This window comes from Aptenodytes patagonicus, chromosome 13 (genome assembly GCF_965638725.1).
Source record: "Aptenodytes patagonicus chromosome 13, bAptPat1.pri.cur, whole genome shotgun sequence".
NCBI classification, from domain to species: Eukaryota; Metazoa; Chordata; class Aves; order Sphenisciformes; family Spheniscidae; genus Aptenodytes; species Aptenodytes patagonicus.
Window position 1 is genome coordinate 7,720,311 of NC_134961.1, and position 27,204 is coordinate 7,747,514.

Sequence of the window (27,204 nt, forward strand, 5' to 3'; positions counted from 1 at the left end):
CTTCTTTTAACCTTGGAGGGAGACAGCTCGGCCGCTACCAGCGAGAGAGGCAGAGGGCTCTCGCCACCTAGAAGTGCCTCGATGCCACAGGAGTTTCCTCCAGCCCACCTGCCTGCTCAGGTACGACTGCCTACGCGGGTGGTAAAAGCACTTGCTCAGAACTCCCGGCAAACCCCGCCTGCCCAGCACGCACATGGCTGGGATGCATGCCCTGCTAACACAAAAGCTGCATCAGCAGAAAAAGCAAAAGTTGGAACCCTGGCCAGAAAAGCCTGCTGCAGTCTGGAGGCGAGGAAGAGTTCTTGGTGCCTGCTGTTGCAATTTGGAAAGATAAAGATAGAACTACTGAATTTGGTTTTCGACCCGAGACTCCCTTCCAAGGTCAGTGCTTCAGCTGTGCAGGTCAGACTGCAGCTACCCCTGAAGCAAGCAGTACACCTGCGTGCAGGCAGCTTTTATTACAGGGCTTTGCTCTTGTATTCAGCTCATAACACTTAAAGCTGTGCCAAGCCAGCCTTGTAAATGCAAGCCACGCCTATTTTCCATCTGGTAGGAGGAGATTAAAGAAAGCAAACCCCTGTCTTTTAAAAGTAACTGGCAGATCTTGCAAAACAGTAAATACTGCCCATTCTAAGAACAAGATTTTGACAGTTTTAAGCTAGAAGATGAATTAATGCACAAGATGGAATTCTAAAATTTCAGGTAACACAGTTACAAGACTCAATCACGTGGATGCCTTGCAGCAGTAGCGGGCAGCTCCAGAAGTGTGTGTTCCAAGCAAGAGCAGTGGAATTGCATAGCCGGGGCACAGCCGTCCGAGTGTCAGCGGCGGTAACAAAGCACAAAGGTAAGACAGCTGGACTCCTCCCTCGGCAGTCCTCAGCTGCACGCGGTACAACGCGTTTCAGTGGAGATGTATCTACATGAGGAAGAACTTGTACAGGAACTGAGCAGAATGTGTTTGTAGCTGGAAACTTAAGAGTGTTATCTCCATTGTGCAGAGAAGTAATGGTTGGGCAGGTGGCAGGGCAGCAGAGGATTTGGACACCTTTAGCCCCAGCCATCAATGTTTAAGCAATTACCAAAACACTGGGGTAACAAGTACGCCCTCTTCCAAGACACAAAACTAGTCAAGCGAGAGGGAAAGCAACACTCTACAGCTATTCCTTCAACAGATGGCTGCTGCGAAGTAACATGGATGCTGCTGCCATGTGCAACAGACAAGAGGAATATCAGGTCTGTGTGTGAGCATGCATAAATGATCACCACCACTGGAGTTCTCAGCAAAGCCTCCATCCCCTAGAAGCACACTATAAAAGGGAACTATGATAACAGTAACAAGAGAGCAAAACCATTTGAAATTCTCATCCTTTAATGGTCAATGATAACTTCTGGCTGGTTCTGTGTAATACAATTAAACAACATACTTAAATGTTTCAAAAAAAAAAAAAAAGGAAGCTCTCACCCCCCTTTCTATAGCTTTCTTTCATCGACATTCCGCTGCTGGACTGGACTCCCATGGCCTAACATACAGCTCGCAAGTCACCACACATCCACGTCTTAAGTGTAACGAAGAACTGAAAAACCTTGGTGCACCAGTGATGTGTTATTTTAAAAATAACAGCTCTATTAAACCAAATCCTTCCCAGTCTCCACTGCTTCTCAAAGAGGAAAAACAAAATGTTACTGCGGGAGTCTTAATACACTCGTCTTTGTGGGTTTCGCTCTTCCCTGCTGAAGTCATACAGCATAGAGTTCATAGATCTTCTTTACACAGTACACCAGGGCAGCGAGTGCTATCGTGTTATGCAGTCTCTTTCTGTGCAGGTCGTCCTTCCTCACCAGCACCACCGGAGTGGAGGAGGTGAGCGTATGCAGGGGCAGGCGGGAAAGTTTATAGGCATCGTACTCTACTTGGTACTTGCAACAGGGATCAAATTGCCAAGAGATACCATAAAGGGTGCAGCAAGCCACGCTCAGCACGCCAGCAGGCAGGGAGATGTAGTGAGAATAATCTACTGGAAGTGCCAGAGGGGTGAAGAGACAGGTGGTGCCCGCTAACACGGCGGTCTTGTGCAGGCAGTTCCCGACAGTGATCCAGCGGGCCGTCTCATCCCCAATGCGAGTGGGCTCTATCACTATGTATTTGTACTGGGCTTCCAGCGCCTGCTCCAGCTCATACTCAAACTGGTCCTGAGCATTCTCTCCATTGTAGATCTCATGCACGATGTAACAGTCCGTGGAGGACAAGGTGACCCTGTTAACAGGAAACACGGAATTAAAACTACAGAGCTTAAAGACGGACTTTTCACCTGCCCAGCTGTGAGAACAGGAGAGAAAAATGCCCCAAGTGAGGGCAGCCCCGCAAGGTCAGTCACTGCCTCTGTTCAACGACAAGCAGCTTTTTCAAATCAGGATTCATTTCACATCAGCTAATTATGCCTGCTGTACGTGAAGTCATCCCAAAATAAGGCAGTGTATTTTTCCTTACCTCTTCCTAACTTGGAGGAGCTAGAACATTGTGAGAAAAAAGGATCTTGTTAACAACCCTGAAATGGTTCCTCACACTGATACCCAAGCAGTTTCTCTAGAGATACCGGAAGCGTCACACCTTAGCGACCGCACCACATCAATGAATGAACCGTACAGACTTAAGGAGTTTGCACAGAAAATAAGACTAGCAACTCATCCATCAAGAGGGCAGGTTGCGCTGGAAGGTTTTAAAAGAGGAAGCATCTTCAGATGAATGTGTTTGCTTTCTCCCCACAATAACTACCTCCTTGCCACTGATGCAGCTTGCTATTTAGTCCTCCATAGTAAATCCAACCTAGTAAATCCATAGTAAATCCAACAAGGATGGCCAAGAAACATTGCTGGAAGTGAAGGTGAAACAGGTAGCAGAGCACTCAGTTTGTTACAGAACGGTTCACTCCCTCTCCTCAAACAGGATGCGGCAAAGCAAGAAAGGAACTTTTTTTTTTAATCCAGGCAGGCTTTAACAGTGAAGAAAGAGCCGCTCACTTTACCTTGGAGCAGGCTCCCTACTGACAGGGGACCGATTCACAAGACTTGTACATCCCCCGTTTGAGTAGCAGCTTTTAGCTACCTGAAGTCACATCAGTTTCCACCTTCCCTCCACCCTCTTCACACACATCACCTTAGCTGCAGCTACAGTAATGTAACAGATGGCTAAGTAATAGGATTATGACTGTTTACCTGCGCTGAGAAAGCGTAAAAGCCCATCCATTAGAACAAGGCAAAATCCTCCCTTCTAAGCAGAAGAAATAACTATTTCTGACATACTTGTGCTTAACCAGAGCAAAACGGAGCACGTGGCCTCTCAAGGATAAAAATATCTAGCAGATTCCTTTAGCAGAAGGAGAACAAGCCGCACACATATTCGACCTAATCACAGCAGACAAAACAGCCTCATCCCAGCAGCATTTAGACCCTCCCAATATTGGGAGGCAAGACACTGCTGAGATGGAAAATGAAACTGGCACTTTTTGCTCCGTTAGTACAATGGTACTTATGTGCATGCACTGGAAAATAAGGGAGAAAAACACATTCGCAAGCCGCTGTGTTACCAGACATTACCCTTAATGTGCAGCTCCATTCATGCTGCAAAGGATATCGTGCAGTGGCCATCTGTAATCAAGAATATTGTTAAATTATAAGCTGTTGCCAGAAGTAGCTGCTTTTGTGAACAGCGGCAAACATACCAAACAGCAGGACCCAAGATGTACCAGCCTCTCTCAAAGCAGAGTAATAAGCAGTTTCATTAAAAGTCTGGCTGGAATTTATATAAACTACAGGGAAAACTCAACTTACAAGCTACAGAACTTGGCCTGTTCACAGGTAGAAAGAAAAATAAAAATCCACCTGGATGCTGTGTACACCAGTGGCTTCTTTAAGGCCATCATCTTGTCAGGTATCGTTTGGAAAATTATGATTAACCCTTTCAGCACAGGACGTGGTGGGCTCCGACGTTCTGTAGCGAGTTGGCAAGTATTTAAAGAAAAATTTTGAAGGACAGCACCTATATAAAAGATTTTACAGAGTACTACATCTCTAATATAACTAAGTATATCAGCTAACATTAAGGAGTTTCTAACGAAGAACTAGTTAACCAGGTGTTACGCCGATACATTAAGGACACAGCTGGTAATGGTTTCTGCCAAGGATTTTTTTTTCTTGGTGACAACTGTTCCACATGCAGCTTCTTCCAAATCAAAAATTCCAGTTTCATTACAGAAGACACGCTGAGCCTTAAGGTAACTCGGTAAAACACCACCAATGACTATCTGAAACCACTTGCTAAGGCATAATGACTTCAGGGAAAAGCTATTGCTGAAAGGCATTTTCAAGCTGGAAGCTGACCCAGTGCTAACACAACCCTCCAGATAAAATTGGTGTTTCCTACCAAGGAGGATGTTCAGCGTTTTGTAATACCTAGGAACATGCAGCGTGGGTCTGCAAAACAGAGAAGCAGAATCCAAACTCACCTAAGAACTCCGCAGAGGCTTAGGAACAGCACAATAGCCTAGTCACCCCAGGATCTCCCTGCCATCACTGGGAAAACAAGGGTGAAGCAAGCCCATTTCTTCTCTGCCTGTACAAGAGCCATGGGGAACTGGGCTTCCAACTCCAGGAATTAAGTCAAGTAACTACATTATGTGGGATTTCTCCAGGCTCAGTGTCAGGACAGGCGGCACTAACCTATCAGCCTCATCTGAGCGAGGAGAAATCTTGCCTGTTCTTCCCTCTGAATATCCCTTCTTTCCTTTCACCGTAATGTACGCAAACCGAGCCATACCACAAGCAACAGCCACCTGTCAGAGAGAGCAGGAATCCAACAGACTTTGGCCAGAGGCAGTACTGTCCATCTCTTCTGGAATCTTTTGGCTTGCCAGACTCTGGGGCTTTATAACAATAAAGTCAAGAAAAGCACAATCCTCCTAAGCCAAAACAAGCAGATCTTAAAATATGTTCTGCTGAAAAAAAATCACTGGGAAATAAACTGCACAAAGGCTTCATCCCTGATAGAGCCTGGCCCCTTAACTATGCTGTTTCTCCAAATTAGTCCTCTAATATGGGAATAAATCTCTATCACAGTGCTGAAGCTGCAAATGGCAAAACGGGCAAACCAAAAACAAAGGACAAAGAATGAAAAATTAGCTGTTCAAACAATAGGACACATGAAGAGTCAGCAACGCAAGCAGAAAGTCTCCATTTCTGTAACAGAGGAAGCGGGGTTTATCACGTATTACTTTCACACAAGAACTGGCTGCCCCTGGAAGATGAAAAGCTGAAGACTGGTTTGTTTTCAGATGATATAGAAAGAGACACATGAGATACGTGGGCTTGAGAAGGTTTTAGGCCTCATTGGCTTGCAGAGTAGGACTGAGGACCTCAATCCACAGACGCAATCTCTCCTGACACAGCCTTTCAATTGAACGCAGCAGCTGCACATGAACAAATCCAGTCAAAGCAATTGGATTTGCTCAAACACTGGAGACTATGGAGTTTGCCTTTTGGAGCTTGTCCCCCACCCCCCAGCAATGACAAAAATGCAGAGCTATGCAATCAACCCCAAGCTGGCATCCACTGTTTATGAAGTGTGGCGATTTCATATAAATTCCATTTTACTTAAAAGAATAGCAGATAACCAGTGTCAGAGAGGATCTAGTTCCAGAAGTCATAAAATGCTGCCACATGCTCAGAAGCCCAGCATGCTATTTACTAGACAGAGCAGAACCTAAAAGCAGTCGTTAATATTATTCAATCAAATGTGTTTCCAGGACCTGCCTCCCCACCCCAAAAAAAGAGGGCTACGTTAAAAAGCTGTACAGCTGTTCTATAAGAATAGTTCTGGACCTTATATCCAAATAGTTTATTCTGTTGCAGGTTCACACATCCTATTCTTGAGAAATTTTAAATGTCTCATTCCTGGTGCCAACGGCACGCATAGATGGGGGAATGTGACAGTACTCAACTATTCAGTATAGAAAGATGAAAATAATTTAAAATCACTGATGTAAACTTTTGGTATTGCCAAAGTTATAAATAAGGAATCAGTTGTGAACAGAGCTACCACCAGCAGGAGGGGCGGAAGTGTCTGTCTTCGCTATAGGGCAAGCTTCAAATTACATTTGGATTACCTTCCTAACATGGGAATATCGGAGAGCACTGGGAGAGGGGTGCTGCAGCTGGCTGAACAATAGCAACTCCAGCGGTTTCCCAGTTACAGCCCTCAAAGCAGCTCCATTTCTCTGCCTCCAACGTGGAAGCAGCCTCCTAGCTGCCTCTTGAAAACAGCAGCCTGTCTGTTAAATATAAGTTTCAACTGGATAATCGTTATGGATGAAGAGATAAATACCCTTTCTAAGGAGGAGGAAAAGACCTTAACTTTTGTCAGGTGCCAACTGGCAAAGAGAGAAACAAACGAACACAGCGCTGAGAACAGGGCAGATGACAACATCCTGGAAGAAACCCCAGCATCCTTCTACCACTGTCCACTTGCAGGGGAGAACGACTGAGCCGCACGAGTTTGTTGCTCTCAGCCTAATGGTGTTCCTCGATCTGCCAGCTAGGCTTTTGGCGAGGGTTTCAAGTCATCCATCTATCTCAGTTCTGCAAAATGTTCCGAATTGCAATTAGAAACAATCTCAATCTGCACAAAGCACAGGTACAGTTCTGTGCAAAAATAGTTCTTTTTAAACCCCTCCCATAACACGGAGGTCAAGTTTTGTTTGCTTTTTTAAAAGAATGTTCCTGGACAACAGTATTGCTCAGAGCACCAAACATACATTCAGATTAACTGTAAATGAAGACCAGTCTGATTAGTAGGTTAAAAAAAAAAAAAAAAAAAGAGAAGCTTGCAGCAGTGTGATAACGCCTGTCACAAGCAGTGCACACACACACACACACAAAATCTAGTTTAGCAATACAACAGAGGGACTTCATGCTGGCTGTGCAAGTGGACTGCAGATAAAGGACATTACCGATGGCCAAAGCACAATGTCTGGGGTCATTATTAGCATCTTAGCCAAGCTTGAGTAAGTCAGTAAAGTCAAGGCATGACAAATTCAAAAACTAAACTTCCCTCCCCCCACGTAAATCCTTCTTGAAATTTAATTTAATTTCAAGATTAAGGAATGAGCCATGGTCTGGCTTTAATTCTCAGTGGAAATACTCCACCTCAAAGTCTTATTCAACAGTGTATTTTCCTACTCAGGAGAGCTCCAGGATATGGCATACAGAAAGTATGAACACATCCCAGCTCAAGCACCCAAAGATTTGTTTCTCTGCTGAACGTCCACACGATCTACCAGTCTCAGGCCATTAGCCACGGCTGTCAGGCCTATGGCTTCTTAAAGGCCATTCTCAACAGGTTCTCAATGGATGAATTAAAGCGGAGGAAGAATGGGAAGATCGTAGCAATAAAGCAAGACTTCCGTTCAAAATATACACCTTAAATACAAATAGGAAAGAGAACAGGAGAACATAGATGAGATCTTCAAGCAGCCTCAGCAAGGGAAGACGACACTGAGGAAAACATCCCCAAACCGTAACAAAAAACTCCAGCCACCAGAACAAAAAGAGGTGTCAATTTTAAGTCAACTAATGATTAGCCAGGCTAATGGAAATAGGTCAATCATTGCTGTAAGCAAACAGAGTACCAGAAATCTGAGCAGCGCAGGTAGCGAATGGAGAGACCTCTTTAAGGGCGCAGAGAAGCCAGTACATGCAGTGGTGGTGACATTAAAGCTGTTCTTTCTGGAGTTTGTTAGAACATCTCCCGGGGAAACAAATGGCATTCTGTCTTGTGTTCTGGCGGTCATCGTGCTGAATTTTATACAAAAACACTAAGTACAATTCAGTGTCTGTTCTGTATAAAAAAGTTGTTTTGGTCTACAAATTAACAATTCCCTTTAGACAGTCTCCATTAAAGAGTCTATCCAGAATGAAGAAGAACAAATATTTAGTTGGTTCTCTTCAGTGTTTTGGGTTATTTTGTTTAACCTTATTATTTCACCACCAGAGCGCCAGCTGGAGTTCACAGCCAACATCCTTTGAAACTAATGTCCTTACATTTAGTCCTATTGAGGAAAGCACTTTCTGACCAATTACAGACTTCCTTGTATCAATAAAGTAATTTATGAAGGGATACAGTCTCCACAGATGAGAGTTGCTGGGCTTTTTTTTTTTTTTCTTTTTTTAAATGAAAGCTGGTCTAGTCTAATGGCAGACAGTATTTTATTCACTACTGAGTCTCCTCACACCACCTCCCAACACACAGATGCCTTTCAGACTAGCTGGCTGACAACTATAAAAACTCCTTGAAGCAGCTCATTTATGAGGAAAGCTGGATTAGCATATTCAGTTCAAAGGAACGTGTCTTCGGACAAGAATCCTGCCCAGTGTAAGAAAACTGTATTCACCATATAAAAAGCGTATGTCATCATTTGATGACATCAGGTCTGTCAGCACTGCCTTTTACACAACTTGCGTTGCCAGCAGTCAAACAAGATCAGTAGGTGTGATTTAGGATTAGCCGCTGATGGAGAGAGGCAGAGGCCCAGTCACGCGTATCTCCAGCTCTGCAATTGCAAGGAAGAAGTAGTACCTAGCTGACATCACCCAATACCTATCAGAAGCATGATCTTCCATCACGTTCGTACGGGACGACACCTAAAAGAACCACCATCTTTTGATAGGGATTGTGAAACGCTGGTCAGTGGTGTCTCTTGTTCTGCTATGTCACTTCTGTGCTTTCTTATACTTAGCTATATGCTTCTCATTGCCAAAGGAAAAATAATACATGCGGCAGGTTCATGAAGTAGCTCATGTTTATGAATAAGTATTTTTGATCATAAGATCAAGAGTAATCGTAGCTTAAAAAAACCCAAACAATCACCTCAAACTACAATTAGATTATTGTATAGTTCACAGATTAAGTTAGAAGGTAACAACTCACTTTTAAGTCTGCATCAGTTTTCACCCTGGCAGAATAATTTTCATTGACGTTATTAAGTGCTCTTTTCCATGTTTTTTTTCTTCACTTCTGCTGGGAGGACAGGGCTACCACATGAAAACTCCACACCTCATGTGCTTAGCGCTGGGGCAGGTGCCAGCACTGGGCGCAGACAACTTTACCACTATGCCACTGAGCTCTGTGGTATTCTTAGTTGTTTATATAAACTACACTGATGCAGTAATTCCATTGGCTCTTCCAGTTCAATTACTTTTAAATTCCCTGAACACAGACAGCATTCCTGCAATTCACATTAGCGCCAGAATTTTAAGGGCTACTTGCGGCTCTCCTTAGCTATGTAGATTCAACACCATCAAAAAGAATACCGTTGAATTACAGCAAGGGAACAAAATAAAGCAAAAGCCACAGCAAAAATTAAGAGAGAGATCAGAGTCTCTACATAAGGCAGCAGGACAAAACTCCTCACAATAAAAACGCAGCAGCTTTCAGCAGCTGCTGGTTACATCAGTCAGCCCTGGGGCAAACCAGGGAAAATGCCAACGTAAGGAAATACAGGATTTAACTAGACATTTTAAGTAGGTAAAGAACTGCGCATACAGATTTCAAAGTAGCTCAGCAAGATTTTCCTCTGTCTCTTTTTGCTGTTTTAAAGTTATGATTCCCGAACTTCTACAGCTACTCTGCGGGTAGCTCCAGCATGTCCTAGCTGCTCCTCCGTCCTGACAAAGGCAAAGAGGGAGCGTTACAGAGCTCTCCGCGAGCGCCGAAGGCGGCAACCGCCGCCCGCCCCGGCCCCGCGGATCAGGGGAGCGCGGCGGCTCCACGCTGAACCCCCAAGCGGCCGGGACCGCCGCGGCCGCCCGCAGAAGGAGGTCACCCTGGAGGTCGTCGTTACCCTCACCGCCTTTAAAAATAGCCGTGGAAGGAGCCTCCCCAGGGCTGGCCCTCCTCCACCCCGGCCCCGAACGCCTCATCCCCGGCGGCGGGATGGGCTGCGGCCACCGCCACCCTGCGGGCCACGCTGACCTTCCCCGGCCCCGGCCCCCTCCGCGGCCCCATCCCCGCGCCCGCCCACAGCGGGAGACCGCCGGCCCCGGCGAGCCCCTCCGCCCCAGCGCCACCTCAGCGGGGCCGCGTCCCCCGCTCGCCCTGCCCGGCAACGCTCCCCTCAGCGGGGCCCCCGCCCTTGCCCCGGGGTCGCGGGGAGCCCCGGGCGGCTGCAGCCCGCCTCCTCCTGCTCCCTGCCGGCCCGAGGCGCCTCAGCAGCCCCGCACCCTCCACCCCAGCCACAGCTCACCTCTCCCGGCCGCCACCGCTGTTGGTGCTGCCGGGGCCAGCGCGCCTCCTTCCCCACGCCGCCATCTTGGAGACACTCGGCTGGCAAATGTCTCCGCCAACGGACCCAGGGCCCGCCGCGCCGCCCGAGGGGAAATGTAGTTCGCGGGGGCCGCCGGAACCACGCAGCGGGCGGGGGCGAGCCCACGTACGGACTACAAGTCCCACAGTGCCCCGCGCCACCACCCGGCCGCGGGGGCCCCTGGGACGCGTAGTCCCCTCGGCGGGTGTGGGGATGGCGGGGCCGGAGGGGGGCCGGGGCGGGAGCCCGGAGGGGGCCCCCTGTCACCAGCGGTCGGCTGCGGCGGGCAGAGCGGCCCCGCGGCCCTTGGCTCGGCCCCCGCTCCCGGCCTCTTCCGCCGGAGCGCCCCAACGGGAGCGGGCGGGCCATGGGAGGAGCGCCGCGGCGAGTCCCGGCCTGCCCCGCGGCCCCGCCACGAAGGGGGTGCGGCCGGGGCTGCGGCCTCCGCCGCGGGCGAGGCGCCCCGGTCCGGGCTGTGGAAGCGGCCGTAGGCAGGAGCGCGGTCAGCTCCTGCTGGGGTTCAACAGTCCTCCAGAGCCCGAGCGTTGCCTTGTTCTCCCGCTCGAAAAGAAACACGCGATTCCTGTTGGCAGGCGGAGGAGGAATGGAGGACCTCCTCCGAGCAGCACCCCCCGGGGAAGAGAGACTGGGCTTTGTTGGGGCAAACATGGCCCCTTTAATCAATTCTGAAAGAGGAGCAGGGAATGGGGAGGCTCCGCCACTGCTGCATCTCTGAGGAGGAATAACAGTTCATAGCCAAACGCTTCTCTAGAAAACGAAGTGCAGGTTTGCCACTGTCACAGGTTTCCCAGCTCCTGTCCATCCAGCAGCGGTTGACGCTGGAGGTTTTGTGGGGATGTTCCAGGACCCACCCTGTCCTTAGCCTCTGGCCCAGGGGGCACCCCCCAGCACAGCAGGGTTACCCAAGGGGACCTGTGCCGGGGTGCTTGGATGGTGTGTCTCCAGGATCCTTGTCCTTCTTCAGGGCTCTCTCTAGCTCCCAGTTCTGACTCCTCCCAGGAGAGGAGCCTTTTTCTCGGGAATTGGTTTTCCCTTAACAAACAGCAGCTCCCTGCTCCGCTGCCTCCCCTCTCCCGGAGGTACGCTGCGCTGCCAGCTATCCTCAGCTCCCAGCACATGGCGGAGAGCGCAACCGGCCTGACGGTGCGTTTCAGAAGAGAGCAGCGCCGTCTTTGCATCTCCCCTTCCCAGAAAATGCCTCTTTTTGACAACATTATTTCCAAGTGATGTAATGTCACTAAAGAGAACGAACCCATGGCTTCCTCCACCTTCCCAGGCATTGCGAGGCCGCGCTTCCAGGCTGCAGGGCCCTCCCGCACCCCTGCTTTCTCAGCCGTAATTTGGGGGTCATCTGTTTCGACGGAGGTAAGTGGTGCATTTGCACAAACAAGAGGTGTTTGGGAAGCGTGCCCAGCCTGGCAGAGTGCGCAGCCGAGCGGCGGCATTGCTGGGGCAGGCCGGAGCATCGGACCCTCTGGAATGTGGAATGTAAACAGAGCATGTTACCAGCGACAGCCCAGCTTCGTGCTATAACCCAAACCTCCCGTGCTGTCTCCCACGCCTGCTCGAATTGCAGCCCAGGGGCCACTTGTCACGTTGGATCAAATCATAACTGTAAATAAGCTGTGCCCCTTCTCCCCACACAACCCCCCCCCCCCGCAGCCCTGGCATTTTCAGCTATTGAAACTCCGGCCTCAGCCCCCGTGGCTTGCACCCGGCTTTAGGAAGCAACGTAAACACGTTGTGCTGGGAGCCTGGGTGCTGGGGCTGTCGCTACCAGGGCTGAGGATTGCTGGCCCCAGGAGAGAAGCGCCTCGTGTTCCTTTGAGTCACCTGCCCACCCGCCTTGCTCTGGACAAGCACAGCAGGGAACAACGCCGCCGGCTATTTAAATGTTTTCATGCCTTAATGTTTTCAAACATCTTAAACCGATGAACACAAACGTTGAGTGCCTGCTCGCGAGAAGCTGCATTTGCAGGACAACTCCTGAAGACTGTTTGGCCCGAAGTCTCGAGGCAGGACTGGTAAGCGTGAGCAGGGGCGGATCAGCCGGCAAAGGAGAGGAACCAGTTGTGATCCCACTCACCCCAAGCTCTACGCAGTCACCACGAGGTCAGCCAGCCCTACGACCTGAAATAAAATTCAACAGCTTCAGCCCGTGCCTCCCTGTTGATTTGCAATGGGAGCATGCTGGGCTTACCTGGGATCTGGCTCCGAGGTGCTCCGCGATGGGAGAAGGGTGATGCAGGTAGCATCCAGGTTAGGTGATGAAAAGACACGAGTGGCTGTCCGCAAATCACAGGGAGCTGCGGCCAACACCAGGCCTGCGACCAAGCCCCCTTTGTTCTGAACCTAGCGAGGGTCTTATGGACCCTCCATCATCCTCACCACCTGGATGGGGTTCTTCTTGCACGAGATCCTCTTCCTCATGAGGGACAGGAGTAGCATTTTCTCCATTTTTTGGAGGGGAAGGTTAGGCAGTAGGAGAGTAGCTGCTGAGTACACCAACATGCAGATCTGCCAACTTCTGCCTGTTCTCTCATCTTCTCCAAGACACTGCCAGATGGACGGGAGTTACCGTCTAAGAGATTTGGGGTTAGATTTGTTAGAGGATGCGCTTTTTGGGGATGAGAAAAAGATTGTTTACGTTTATGTAGAAAATGAATACGCAGCAACAAGACAGCAAAAATCATACCCTGGACATGGACTGGAGGGCAGGGTTGTTTGACAGGACCTGTGAAACAGGCTCTCTGCTGCAGTGACCTAGCCCAGCAGTGACAGAGCTGGGGATGCCCGAGGTCCCCTGGTTCCGTGGGCACCTCCTCTTGCCTCCCACCAAGCGCGGCACAGCGAACCACTGCGGGTCAGTTAAGCCACACTTTTTATTGTGTTGTATTCCATGCAATATGTTCATGTTTTATAGTATGACAGAGGGAGGGATAAAGATAAATGTTAGACATAAACAAAAGCAGAAAGGTCGTTTGTAACAGGTCCTGAGAAGGAAAGGCACATCGTAACCACCGAATTCAACAGAATGGAAACCTTGGACAGAGGAAGACAATGCTGGAAAGCTGACGAAGGATGGGGGTGTTTCAGGTTGGGCGATGTGGAAGCAGGTTTGACGGCACTCTGCATTTCCCCACCCACCAAGGTCTATAGTTCAAATGGGTTTGGGGACCTCAATATTCAACCAACCCACTTCCACACTCCCATTGCCAGAGAGAGTCCAGGATCCCCAACTCCTCCGGGCTTAGTCAGCACCAAGGGGCAGCGCAGAACTCAAAGCTCCTTCCTGCAGAGACGAGCTGGGAAAGGGCGGCTGGCAGAGAGGCAGGAGGGAGGGCTGTCCAGTGCCGAGGGACCCCGAGCCATCTCCCACCTGGCAGCGCCAGATCACAGGAGCACCGTGGACCGCGGCACCGCTGGTGACCTGTGGGTATTGCTATTTGCCGACATCAAAAAACACGGGGAAGGAAAGGCCGGGGCAGAGGATGGGTACAGCAGTGAAACGGTTGGCACGGACACTGGCACACATCTCCGTCAGGTCAGACACCGGAGGGATTGTAGCACCTCGAAGGGAAGCAGCAGCAAAACTGTGTGCGGTGCCTGATTTAAGGCAGTGATCGCCACTTGTGATCCAGCGCCAGGAAGCACGAGGTTCCTGCCAGAGCAGCACGAAGGGCTCCAGGGTTGGGCTTGGATGCTGGGACCCTGCTGGTGCAGCGACCACAGCACACCCTCCAGCGAGCCGCTCTCATGCGGCAGACATGATGGGGTGCTTCTGGGAACTGTCGCACAGTGGAAATGAGCACAAAACCAGGGCAGAGGCTTGCAGCGCTGGGCTCACGCTATTGCTCCCACGAGGCAACCAGGCACACATCTCTTCCAAGCACCCAGCCCCGCTGTGACAAAGATACGACGGTGTCTTATCTTGGCTTGCAGGAGAGGAGACGGTTCAGCTTCACCTTGGGATCAAGAGCAGGGACGGTTCTGTCATCACTTGGCTGTAACAGAGACAGCCTTGCTCCTGTAACTAGACGTTGAAGTGTGTTTTGCATGTTAAAGAGTGAACATTTAGCAGCCCAGATTTCTTCTTCAGCCCCTTTTCTTTAGTTCGTTACCTGCGACCTTTTCCCAGTCCCTCTAAACCATCCTGAAGGTCGCAGCCAGGCTGAAATAGGCAACAAGAGGGCAGAAGCACGAGGCAGCGGCAGGGCTGAGCCTGATGCCTTTCCTGAGCAGCACAAGCCAGAGATGGGTCTGCCGCCGGGCACAGGTCCCTCCCCAGGCAGGTGGTGGACACGGGCGGGGGTCTCACAGCCTGCGGTGTGGCAGGGCAGGGATGGAGTTTGGGAGATTTTACTCAAGCCTGCGGGCAGAGGGCTGCGTTATGTCGGCGGTGGGCAGCCCGCGAGCGCAGGCAGGTGGCAGGGCTTCGCCTCGAGCCTGTGGCTGGGAGGAACAGCTGAGGGCCTCCCTGGCCGAGATCAGGCACAGGGTCTCCATCTCTGACCAACCCAACCAGGAGAGAAGATTGTAGGAACTTTTGCCTTTGCCACCATGGACTTTGCACTGGGCTCTGGGAGAGGGCTGAGCTGCCTCTTGGCCGGGGCTTCATTCGGTCCGTGGCACAGATTGTAAACTTTAGTCCCTGCTGAGAGATAAGCTAGGTCTGGATTTAGCCTCCAGGTAAAAGGCTCTTTAGCTCATTCTGCCCGGCTGCAGCCCCCAGCGGCTGCTCAGGGCTGGCGTGCCAGCAGCACCGTCTTCCCCACCGCAGCCCTGCAAAATCCCGAGAGCTCGTGGGGAGATGCTCTGGGGTCTAGCTCAGGCCCTGGAAAGCCTGGGCAAGGCAGGACAGGCAGCAAGTTGGAGCCAGGCAGTGCCCTGCCGTCACGGTGTTACCTCTACATCCGACTGTGGCAACGCTGAGCTGTGCTACGGGGTCATCATCCGCAGAGGTAACAGCGCAACGCGAGGGTGTTCCTCCCTGCTGCTGGCCGAGGACCCCACGATGCTGCTAGCGCCCAGGGCTTGGAGCTGCGAGGAGACCAGTGAGCAGACGGGTAATGCCCTGAGCTGGGGCTTCTTTCCAAAGGCCGTAAAGAGAAGTGATCAGCATCCACGCGGAGGCAGGCAGCTCTAGCATCGAGCCCTGGAGACGGGCCAGGACCAGGTCCCGGAGGCCTTACCCCTGATGCTCTCAGGATGCGATGACGGCTCAGGCCTTAGGATCTGGGGCACAGACAGGGGTGCAGAGCTGGAGTCGAGGGAGATGGGGTGGGGGAGAGCCTTCCTCTTCAGCTGCAGGAAACCACCCTGGTGCCTGCAAAAGCATGGGATGTCCCCTCATTGCTTAGGCCAGGGCTGGCCGTCGGGGCTTGTGCCTCCTGAGCAGGCTGTGTCCACGCCAGCACGGACAACACCGATAGCAGGGAGCAGAGACAGGAACAACGGTCCGCGACCCTGCAGGGATGCCATGCTGGGGCTATGTACAGACAGCTGGGCAGGAGCTGGCATCTTCAGGGAGCAGCGTCTGTGACTCAGCCGTCTTTCTTCCTCTGCACACTCACACAGCATATGCTCTGCTGCAGCCCCTGTGGCGGAAGCCCGCTCCTCACATGGCTCCTGTCTCTAGGCTCGAAGGTGTCACCATCCCAGCGTCTCCACAGTCAGTGCAGCAAAGCCCCCAAGGCACCACCATGGCCCACACGTTCTCACCTGCGCCCCACATGGGCTTGGGCAAGGCTCGGTGCCCAGCAGATGCCGCAGGGGATGAACCTGCCGTGGGGCTGGGGCTCGCCCAGCACCTCCCTCTGTCCCACAAGGCTTAATCCACAGCATCTTCCCCAGCTGCCGGGAGGAAAGGGGGGCTGGTGCCCTGTGACCACCCCTAACCAACATCCCCCAGCCAGTTCACTGCTGTCGCCAAGCGGAGGGGAGAGGATGAGGCGCAGATTGAGTCATCCCCTGGTCTTGTGATGGCGTTTGGTGGAAAAATCATCCTCTTCCACCCCCTGGCTTGGGAAGAAGAGCACCGGGGGGCACCACGTGTGCCCAGAGCCAGCCTGGCCCAGGGGCTGTAGCCATGCTCACACGTGGGCAGAGAGGAGGAGGTCGTGCCCACACTCATGCATCACATGGACGTACTTAAAAAAGTGGGAATTGTGAGTGTGGGAGGGGGGTTTCCTGAGACCGCAGAGAAGCAAAGGCCGCGTTGAACAGTCAGGGACAGGCGTGCTGGTGTCAGAGCTGTCCTGCCTTAAGGCTGCAAGTGTTCCAGGTACTGCGGCAGCGGGTTCTCCTTGACGTATTTCTGAATGTACCAGCACGTCAGGTGAGCTTTCAGGTCCTCCTCCACCACAAAGTCCAGGGCTGCCTGCAACCAACCAGAGAGGACAGATGGGTTATAACCAGCACCCCCAGCCTACAATCTCCTCTGAAACATCCCGGGGGACCGGACTCCCGTACCCAAGGTGCAGCTGGGGGAAACGGCAGGTTGCCCTCACATACGCCCTGCGTGAGGCAGCCGGGGGGAGAGGGCTGGGGGGAGGGCATGGCCGTCCTGCCACAGCCGCCACAAGGTCCCCAGTTTAACCAGAAGTGTGCAGGGACCCCCTGGGTAACCCTCAATGCATCCAGCCTGGTGGATGCTGCATTGTGGGTGACCCAGCCACATCACGTGAAGGCCACCTTTGTCACCTATTTGCCCTGGCTTACAGGGCTAGGGAGCAGCTGTAACCCCAAAGCATCACCCCGCAATCCCCCACCACCACTGTGCTTGTGGCTCCTCAGCTTTCCCTGCACGGCTGCGGGCCTCAAAACAGGGCCCAAGGCAGGAAAAGGGCTCACGAGGGCCCTGAAGCTTTGAGATGAGGGGGTCCAGCCCCCAGGAGAGGCGCTGCATCAGCCCCTGCAAGGTGGGCGCGAGGGCTGTTCGCTGCGAGGAGGAAAGGGCCGAGCCCGGGCAAGCGGCTGGACGTGCTGGCACTCACCCAGCCCCTCTCACCGCCAGAAATAGGAATATCTGACCACGGTTTTCCATCTGCTCCGCCAGCCACCCCTATCTCCCATCGGAGCGGGGATGGTTCCTGGGGGGCACGCGTGCAACACCGATGCAATGGGGCCTTGCTTCAGCCAGGGTCTCTAGCCGCGGCTGGGACAGCGACAGCTTCTGCCCAGGGGAGAAGGGGTGGCGGGGGCTGTACCTTCGCGAGGTGCTTGGCTATTCCTCTCCCTCGATAGGCGTCCGGTACTTCTGTGTGCTGCAAGTCCACGATCCGCTTCCCCACATATTCATAGAGCAGCACCGCCTTGTCGTGGCAACCTGGGGGATGCGAGAGAGGGGTGAGGCTCAGGATGTCCCCGGGGAGCCCCAGGCTCCCAGCCCGCCGTCGGATGGAGCCGTTCACCGGGGAACCCACAGCAGGGGACAGGCAGCTTGGGACTGCTACAACAGCCCTCGCGCGGCTCCTCACGCCCGCGGGAATGGCTGCGGCACTGGGTGGTCTCACACAGTGGAAAAATCTCAGCAGAGATTTTGCTTCTGGTGACACTTGGACATGCCTGTTGGTCCCCCTCCCGAGGCGCGAGCAGAGGTGGATCTGCTTGGCTTTTCCAAGCCCCTGGACCTTTTCCACCCAGCCCTAAATCAAGGGCCGACGTGCCAACACAACGCGTTTAGGGTAGGAAAGCAGCTGGCAGGGATGGGTGGGATGTGTTGATGGGAGAGTGAGCAAAAAGAGGAGGGGGAAGAACAGGACAAAGCTGATCCAGGTAACGGCCGATTCCTTTCTCTCTACAGCACAGAGTTTTTTGTCATGGCATATAAAACAGGACAAGACTTCTTGGCCTGGTGTCGCAGCATTTGGACAGACACATTTTGGGGAAGATGCTGGGAGAGAGATGAATCCCACAAACACACAGGAAAGCGTGCACAGGCATGCAGGGGGGTTTGTGCACACACATTTACATGCGCGCACACACGCACAGAGGCTTCCTGTTGCGACACCCTGACCTTTCTCACAGCAGTTCAGTTACAGGAAAAAAGAAGTTTCAGCACACGTGTAAACCAGAGGAGGGCTAATAACACCCCTCCGACTTCGTCTGCAGAACCCGAGCTTCTCTCTTCAACGCAAAAGCAAACATTTCATTTCTAGAGGGTTTCTGTATTTAAAAGTGAGTTTCAGAAATGCAAGCTTCCAATCCAAGAGACAAGCTCAATTAAAATAATGGAAACCTTTCCTTTCCCTCCAATGGTTATTGGAGGGTGAAGGGCCACAAGGTTCACCTGCATTTACTATATGCTTTAGCTGAGCTCACTACGCTTTATTTTATTGCATTTCAGCTGACAACTCCAGCCCAGTTCCCCTGATCGCTGTATTTGAGAGGCACTAGAAATGAGACCATTTGAATTTTGTGCTTCAAGAGAAGCAGCTCAAGTTTTTGTTCCTGCTCCTTTTAGGCAGAGACTCAATCCTCCTACATCGGATGGAAACCTTCGCATTTCCAGCCTAAGTTTTTTCCTGCTGGTTTCTACCCGCTCATTCTTGTGCCAACATTGTTCTTGGGTGGACATAAATAATTTCCCTCCCTGCCATCCCCCCAAGTATTTACAGGCATCAGTCCTGCCGCTCTCAGCCTCTAGTTCACCAAAAAGCCAAGCTCTTTTAGCCTCCCTGCAGCTCCCAGGCTCCCCCCTCTGTCTCGGGACAGAGGGTTTGGGGTGAACCGCTGGGACGGGCAGAGGTAACGGGGTGGGGAAGGGGCTGAAGGGGTGCTCGCCTCTTTCCCGTTAGGAAGACCAGCGCAGATGAGATCCTATAGCCCCACTTTACAGCCACAAATCTTTGCGGGGGAAAAAAAAGGGAGAACCGCAGCATTTCCCCGTGTGGATCCAGGCACCCGAACAAAGCCAAGAGCCAAGGGAGCAGCTGCAAGCTGAGCTTTGCCCCAGCAGCAGAGACCTGTCTCATTTGAGAGAAAGCCCGCCCAGGTCGGGGCACAGGCAAAGCCGGCTGCCCTCACCCTCGCATCAGAAGCGACACATTCAGCGGCAGCTCTCTTAGAGGTGCTATCGGCAGAGGTGGCAGCACCGAAGGCTGTAAAACGCTCTTATAATGGTGGCTTTCACATGCTCCAGACCTTCCACTCTGCTCTCCTCCCAGGCCAAAACTTTCCATAGACTCTGCCTGAAGCTTTAATAAGTTCAAGATTAAATCCTTCTCTGAGTGATGACAGAGCAAAAGAATGTTGGGGTTTTTTTTAAATATACTTTTTTATATTATATTTTTTTATATATATGATCCATATAGAAGTATCACCCACGAAAAAGCAGAAGATGATGCAGTGTTTGAGGAATCTCAGATCTGCCCTGGACAGACTTTCCCTCGATATTCGCTGTACCACGTAGCACCACAAAACCCCAACCAGGACAGGAGCTGCAGTGTGCCACTAGCGTACAGATGAACACAGGCAGAGCCCAGAGGATTTTTACAACCGGCTCTGCAGAGAAAACCAGTGCCGCCAACACTGTGGGAAACTGGTCCCAGTTCAGAAAAACATCCCGGTTCAGCCAAGTACATAAATGCATCTGTACGTGCTCACCTCGGTGATGGGACCCCGAGCCACCCAGCTCATGAAACAGGGACACTCGTGCCATAGGGTTTGGTGCAGGCCCTGCAGGTGACACCGATGGCTTGGGAGGAGATCGCTGCTGCGTCCCCACTTCTGCGCAGCCCCGGGGCTGGGCTGGGCTACACCGAGCATCTCCTGGTCCCTTGTCTCTAGCTCCCCGCTGCAGGATGGTGGGTGATGCAGAGCCACAAACCGAGGAAGGTGGTGGAAGAGGAAGCTCCAGGCTGCAAGAGGAGCTGATGGAGGCGGACAGCCAGAGGTGAGTGGTTATGCTTAAAGGTCACCGCAAACACACCCTGCAGCCCCTCCAGGCAAGAACATGCCAAACCAAACCCATAAGCTGGGCACAGATGGATGCACGGGACTGCACCGCCCCAGGGGCTGGAGGTGGGAAAAAGCCCTGATCAACAGAGGAGAAAAGCCGGGATCCAAAAGGATTTCAGTCTTGTAAGACAGTATCCTGCCCGGATTCTCCACTGTCTGCTGTCAGGCTGTGCACTCACGGCAGCCCTGCCTCCACGGTGATGCCGGCTCATGGCACAGGTCCTGCAGGAACAGCCTCTCCTGCAGATCGAGATCCCTCTTCCTCTACTGAGCGAGGCTGAAGGTGGCCAACAGCTCGTGAAGGGAGGGGAAGGACTGGCCGGCGGAAAGCCTGTTTCCTTGAAAAACAGCTGCTCTGCACATCCTCTCCCCACCGTCCTCACTGTGGCCCAGAGCCTCCGGGAAAAGCAGGGTGAAGCAGGCTGTACCCCCAAACCAGGACTGTTCCTGGGCTCCCCATGAGCAGCTCCGGGCACAACCCTTCTTTTCCCACCAAAAAGCCTCCCCGGGGCCAGAGGGAGGAGGTGGGGGAGCAGAGACACGTTGCTGCAATAACGATGCTGGAAGAAGCCTTGGTGCTACGTACCTTGGGCATGGGGGGCTGCCCCCAGCAAAGGGAACACTGCAATGCTGGGGGAGCTGGAAGCGGCGTTGACCCCTCACAGGAGCAGCCCAGCCCCAGCTTGTCTCAATCCCCCCTGAAGAGAGGGGGCACACAAGCAGAAACCACACCAAAACATGGCATAAGAGGGATGCCGCAAGCCGGCCTCCCGCCTGTCTGTCTCGCCCCCTTAGACTTCGGGGCAGGGATTTTATCAGCCTGCACAGACGGAGCTTGGCAAAACAGGCTCAGGTCTCGGCCGGCCCGAGCAGTGCCCCATGAGCCTGATCACGATGTTTGACTTGCAGACACTCCCCTGCGCAGCACCTCGCCTTTGAGGCCACCGCGAGCGAGGAAGTCTGAGTCAATGCAAATCAGTACAGCAAGAAAGAGGAGCAAGAGGAGGCTGCACGATGAAAATGGCAGCAATGGCAGCACAGCTGGTCCCCAGCCCTCCCTCCCTCCCTCGAATCACAGGGTGCACAGGAAAGGGGAAGCTTTTACAGAAGGTGGGAGAGAGACCAGGTCTAAACTTGCTCTCCATGGAGGGTTTCCACCAGGACCAGTGGCACAGAGCTTCCACCCAAGCAGGGCAGACAGCTTTGGGCAGCAGACGAGGCCCCTGCACCGCAGGCTCAGCCGCACCACCAGACACGAGTCCCCAGGCCGGGCGGCTCGTGAGCCTTGGATGAACAAGCAGGGAGCCCGGCCCCAGCCCCAAGCTGGGGAAGGGACACGGCAGGCGTCCAGGAAGACACAGGCACCCTGCTCCAGCCCATCCTTCGCTGGTCCCCTCTCCCCGGGTGTGCACGGTACCTGCCCGGTGAGGGGATGCTGCAGCACTGGCAGCACAGCAGGACCCGTCCCCCCAGCCTGAGGCCTTCTCCCTGTCCCTCTGTGCTGGCCCCAGCCTACAATACACCATTGCGTGCCTGGGACCGGAGCAGGGCAGGGGTCTGGTGAGGGCTGGCTGCTGCCTGCGGGCCAATTTCTGCACTCACCAGCCTTTGGAGGCAGCCCCTGAGCTCCAGCCTCCCTGGGGCACTGCTGCAAAGCCATTCCCCAAGAGCAAGGGGGGAGAGAGCAGACGCCAGCCCCATTTCCCGCTTTCAGACCCAGAGGCAGGCGGGCTCGGCTCTTCTGGCTGCTGAGCTGAAAGGTGGCCGCTGAAAGCTGCGTGTGGGGCAAGCTGAGAGGACGAGACGTCCCAAGGAACGCGTGCATCCCGGGCCAGGGCTCGCTGCACGCCGCGGGCTGGCCTTGCTCCCCAGGGAGCCACTGGCACGTTACTACGGAGAGAAAACACAACAGAGCACAACAGACAGCGCCGAGCGGTGATGGCGCAACCGTCACCAAGGGGCCTCGCTCGGAGGAGCGGCAGCGGCACTCTGGTTTGAACCAGTTTCCTGTTTAGGAGCTCTCTCGAGGCTACTGTGGCATGGGAGAAGAGCGGGGACATCTTGATGCAGTGGCCAGTGGCCAGATCCCTTCATCCCCCGCTGCAGACGCAGCAGCTTTCCCCTCCTGGAGGGCATCTGCCCCGACAGGGAGGAAAGCACCAAGGCACGACCTGCTCCGGTTTTCCTAATACGCCCGAGCCCAGACCCCTGACAAGGAGCTCCCGAGACTCAGATCGGCAGCAGGCAAAGCAGGAGCTTCCAGCCACTGGATCCTGCCCAAACCCAGCTGGGGAGGAGCGGGAGGTTTGGGAAGCGTGGCTTGCTGCACCCATGCATTGAATGAATGGGAGCGCGGGTGTGCGAGAAGCCCGCGCGTCCCTGAGGAACCGGAGCCCCTCGGTGCAGGCGGTGAGCCCGTCTCCCGACTGGAGAGCCTGACGTGTTTGATGGGCATCAAGAAGTCAGAGAGGCCACTGCTAAAAGTGCTGTTCCCCTGCCCCGAGGAGCTGTGCCAGCAGCTGGCCTGACTGGCCGACTACTTTGGGGTGGGGGTCTCTTTGGGTTTCTTGTTTTGACCAGAAATTTTATCTCGGATCCAAAAAAAACCCCAACTACTCCTGACAAAACCAGCCTATATGATGCCCATGGAAGTTTTTAGCTTTGACAAACTGCTCTTTTCCAACACAGTCGCTGCATTGGGAGGTTTCTGGCTAGCTCATGCTGTTAGTCACATCTTAACCGATTACAAATCCAGTTGGGCTTCTTTCTACCCTCCTCTCGGAGACATAATGAAGCTCGGTGAGGTCTGGTTATAATCAGCTTTACTTTCAGCTTCTCAGTGCTTCTGCATTTGGGATGTAAGGAAAAAGGGAACATGATAAAGTGAAGCAGCTGTTTCTACCAGAGTTTTAGGAGCCATGTGCAGCAATGAGGGCTCAGAGAAGGGAAAGACAGAGCAACCCAGAAAACAACCAAACGCAATTCATCTTTCTTGCATACAAGGAAGGAGTCCCGACACGAGGTTACATGGGGGTGCAGAGGCAAACACAGGACGACACTGAAAACGCACACTTTCACAACTAGTTCACAGCTTTCACAGTGCCTCAGGCCTCTTGCTACAGGGATTTCCATAAGAATATCACCACAGAAAGTTTTCTACCCAACATCACACCACCGTAAACCACCAAGCCATCAGCCCAGAGAGCAGCTGTTACTGGAGATGAGCAAAGCCTGGCTCCTTGGTCCACAAGCCCGATGCACCTGTGTTTTCCCAGAGCATCACCCACACTCGACATCTAGCTGAAATTAGGACCGAGACACCAGAGACAAGCTGACCCTGGAGCCCACCGGCGAGCTGCAGGTTCGCCCCACGGGCTGCCGTTCATCTCTGCCGCAGTGCAGTAACACGGGGCAAAAAGTGCTCTCAGAGGGACACGTGGGTCACACTGAAACTAAAATCTGTGCCTGACCCGTTTCTTGTCATTCCCCTGCGTGCAGCAGGGAAAACCTGCCGGAGCATTCAGCATCACTGATGCTCATCGTGCCAGGAGCAGGAGCGATGAAGAGAGCAGTGCAGGAAATAAACACCCTGCCACGCACTCCCACAGGGATGGTTATCTTCTGACCACCTTCCAGGGCTTGGCTGTTATCAGCAAATGCCTAAGGAGAAGAAGGAGAGGCGGATCACCCACCCCGTGTGCTTTTAGTCAGCCCAGCGGCAGGAATACCGTCATGCCAGGACGCTGCTCAGCTCAGCTTCCTTACGTGGCCGGTGCTGAACTCACAAAAAAAGGGTTCAGTCTCCCTGAACTCCTGGAAAAAAACAACCCTGATCACGGGAATCCACCTACAACCCTGGGGAAGGCTGTGGCTTCCCCGAGCCGCAGTGGTCCGCTCCTGAGGCAGGAGGTTTTGTGCCTATTTACACACGACTCCCACCATGGGTCCCACAGTTGATTCTCTCACTCTCGAAGTCCATCCTCTCCGGACCCGACTCATCCCCACTCAGCCGCCAAACGCTACTCGGCTGGCAGAGTTTTTATTCGGCAAACCACAATAAAAAGATTACATTTCCCTAATAACTGTCGGTCCTTAGCTCTCCCCTCTCTTTCGTGCACATACGAACTTCGCCGACAGCGACAACGCTGCGTTACAGCTCTCGCGATGGCAGTGGGGACCCGTCACCTGGGACCTCGTTTGATCTCTGTTTGAAATAAGCAGTTGGTGAAATTGTTTTCTCCGCACCCAGCACACACGTCTCCTCCTTCCTTGCTCCACCACTGCTGAGCCTCCAGCCTGCGCTTTGTAATTAGTGGTTGAAATGAAAATGGGGCGGGGGGAAGAAGAGTCTAAAATAAAATCCAGACTATTCCTGTTGTTTTATTGAGAATGCCTCCTACAGTCTGTATAATTTCTGAACTACCCGTTTCATTTATTTTTTTTTTTTAAAAGGCAACTACCCTGCAATTTCCGTAGGGCAGCGAGATGGCCTGTTTTCCCCAGAGTGGATCTCGGCATGACAAGCAGACAGGGAAGAGACGTTGGGATCGTGGAATATTTGGGATTAACCATTAAGAGGATGGCTGGAAAGGAATCGGCATGCCATAAAGAAATGTCAGTGGCACCTACTTTTCTGTTCACTCTGCCTGACACGTGACAGATCTGTTGGGGGGTCACTGCGTCACCAGATCCCTGCAGCCCCGGTCCCACGGACGCTCGTGGCAGCTTGGCTCCGTGCTGTGGATCCTACCGAACCGGGTAGGATCCCACAGTGCCGGGGCCCCTGCGGGATGCTCACACCCCCGAGGGGCTTCCCCGCAGGAATCCCACCAGAAAAGCCACCGAGCAGCTCACACGCCAAGGTACGCGCCCCCCCCCCCCAACCTGGCATGGCACCTCCATGTCATCCAAAGGCACCTACTCCGGGGGGGGGGGGGGAGGGGGGGGGCCGAGCTAGTGCCCCCCAAGACCTGTCCAGGCCAGCATGGGGCTCCACACCCCAACACCAACCGAGGGAGCCAAAAGACCCCCAGATCTCCTGGGCCAAGCTTTTAGGGGGGCAGGAAGGATGGGATGGGGGGGGGGAAAACCAGCAGGAACCAGGGGCACTGGGGAAGGTACAGGGGGGCTCAGAAGAATATCAGGAGGGCACAGGGGCACCGGGGGGGGACGACGATGGTGGCAAGGTGGGGCGTACAAGGGAAGGTGCCGTGGGACACAGCAGCACCGGGGGCACGGGGAGAGGAGCGCTACGGGGGAAAATGGGGGGGTTGTAGGTCCTGGGGGTCCCAGGCAGGTAGAACCGGGGGCAGAGGGGAGCAGGGAAGGTACCGGGGAGCCCCGGGCCCCCGTGCCTTACCGTTCAGCCGCACGGTGAACTGCCGCCGCTTCCGATCGTGCTCCACCTGGATGGGGCAGCCCTGCTCCAGGAGACCGAGCGGCGCCGAGTGCGCCATGACCGGGCCGGGCCGGGCCGGGTCGGATCGGGCCGGGCCGGGCCGTACGCGACACGGAACCCCGGCAGCGGCGGGTCCCGTCCCGGAATCCCGAGGGCGGCGGCGGCGGAGGGGGGGGGAGGAGGTGGGGGGGGGGGGGGGGGGAGCGGCGGCCGGGCCGGGCCGGGCCGTGGCGGCGGGCGCCGCGGGGCTGCCACCGGCGCGCGGCCGCAGGAAACCAGCTGTGCGCCACGTGCCCGCGCCCCAGCCAATGGCCGCGCCGCCGTTTTGTTTTGGTACAGACGTCCGGCTCTTAAAGGGGCAGCGCACCCGGCGGGCCCCCGCGCGGGCGGGCACGGGCACGGGCACGGGCACGGGCACGGGGTCACCCTCACCCTCACCCTCACCCTATGCCGGTGCCGCCCTAGTGCTCTGTACTGGTGCTGCAAGGGTGTACCGGTCCTGTACCGCTGTACCGGTCCTGTACCGGTGCTGCACCGGTGCTGCGCTGGGTACTCTCTGCTGGCTCACTGGTGCTGCGCTGGGGCCCAGCGCCGGGGCCCTGGTACTGCCCCGCCGTGCCGTCTGCTCTACGGTAGTTGCTGTAGCGGGTACCCTGCCCGTGTACCGGGTCCTCTGCCCCGGTGTACTGGTGCTGCGCTGTAACTGCCCTGTTGTACTGGTACTGAACCAGCACGCAGGGCTGGTGGGCTGGTGCTGTGCCGGTGCCCTGCACCGACACTGCGGGGTGCGGTGGAAGCCCCAGGTCACGGCCCCCGTGCCATGCTCTGTCCCCCCAGGAGCAGGCCTTTTCCCAGGACAGGGGGGTCCGGCAGTGCCCCGCTGCGGGGCGGCGCCACGTCCCGTCACCCTGCAGCACAGAAAACCCTGGAAAGCACCAGGAGGCTTGTCGGGGTGGCCCACACTGCTGTGCGAACAGCCGGCTTCTAGATGCTCGTCCCAGCGGTCCCAAAAGCAAAGGAAACCTTGTGCATCAGCTGTCACGGGACGCCACGGATGCCTGGGGGGGGGACGGACACATGCCATAATCACTGTTTGTGGGACAGTTGCACTAAGTGCACCCTCAAAAACAGAAGCGCTTGAGCTTCCATGCGCGACGTCGTGTACATCAGGGTCTGCCCAATAACCTCGGTGTATCCACCACGTGCAATACCGGGGGAGGAAATAGGGGGGTTTGTCTCCATGCCCGTGGAGCTGTAGCAGCAACACCTCGATATATTTGAACTGAAAGCTCCCGGAGGTAGGAGCTGAGCCTGTCCGAGGCGTCTGCACGCCGGCTGTGCAGCGGGGCAGGCTGGTGGCTGCCTGTGCAACAGGAAAAGCAGCAACACCTAGAATTAATCTGGAACTCGTAATAGTTCACTGGCAGCTACTCTGCACCTAAATACCATCTCGTGTAGCTTGGCCTTTGT

General features: G+C 54.1%; 2 protein-coding genes across 2 annotated transcripts; both read right to left on the reverse strand.

Annotated features, from left to right (window-relative positions):
- Positions 1-1,354: 1,354 nt before the first annotated feature.
- Positions 1,355-10,420, reverse strand: TMEM11 (transmembrane protein 11). The gene is made up of 2 exons (XM_076350676.1): positions 10,296-10,420; positions 1,355-2,257 (listed from the first exon to the last, which is right to left on the reverse strand). The coding sequence occupies exons 1-2, from the start codon at positions 10,358-10,360 to the stop codon at positions 1,741-1,743; spliced, it is 582 nt and encodes a 193-aa protein (XP_076206791.1). The 5' UTR covers positions 10,361-10,420; the 3' UTR covers positions 1,355-1,740.
- A 2,820-nt stretch (positions 10,421-13,240) lies between these two features.
- On the reverse strand, positions 13,241-25,849 carry NATD1 (N-acetyltransferase domain containing 1). Its single transcript, XM_076350915.1, has 3 exons — positions 25,696-25,849; positions 17,585-17,703; positions 13,241-16,755 (listed from the first exon to the last, which is right to left on the reverse strand). The coding sequence occupies exons 1-3, from the start codon at positions 25,790-25,792 to the stop codon at positions 16,639-16,641; spliced, it is 333 nt and encodes a 110-aa protein (XP_076207030.1). The 5' UTR covers positions 25,793-25,849; the 3' UTR covers positions 13,241-16,638.
- Between the last annotated feature and the right edge of the window lie 1,355 nt (positions 25,850-27,204).

What these genes read in the sequence shown, in the direction of transcription:
- NATD1 (XM_076350915.1), bottom strand. Translation starts at nt 25,792, where the DNA reads ATGGCGCACTCGGCGCCGCTCGGTCTCCTGGAGCAGGGCTGCCCCATC. An exon ending in GTTCACCGTGCGGCTGAACG is followed by an intron (nt 17,704 to 25,695) that starts GTAAGGCACGGG and finishes CGCATCCCCCAG; the next exon opens with GTTGCCACGACAAGGCGGTG. An exon ending in TAGCCAAGCACCTCGCGAAG is followed by an intron (nt 16,756 to 17,584) that starts GTACAGCCCCCG and finishes GGTTGGTTGCAG; the next exon opens with GCAGCCCTGGACTTTGTGGT.
- TMEM11 (XM_076350676.1), bottom strand. Translation starts at nt 10,360, where the DNA reads ATGGCGGCGTGGGGAAGGAGGCGCGCTGGCCCCGGCAGCACCAACAGC. An exon ending in AGCGGTGGCGGCCGGGAGAG is followed by an intron (nt 2,258 to 10,295) that starts GTGAGCTGTGGC and finishes TCCTGTTAACAG; the next exon opens with GGTCACCTTGTCCTCCACGG.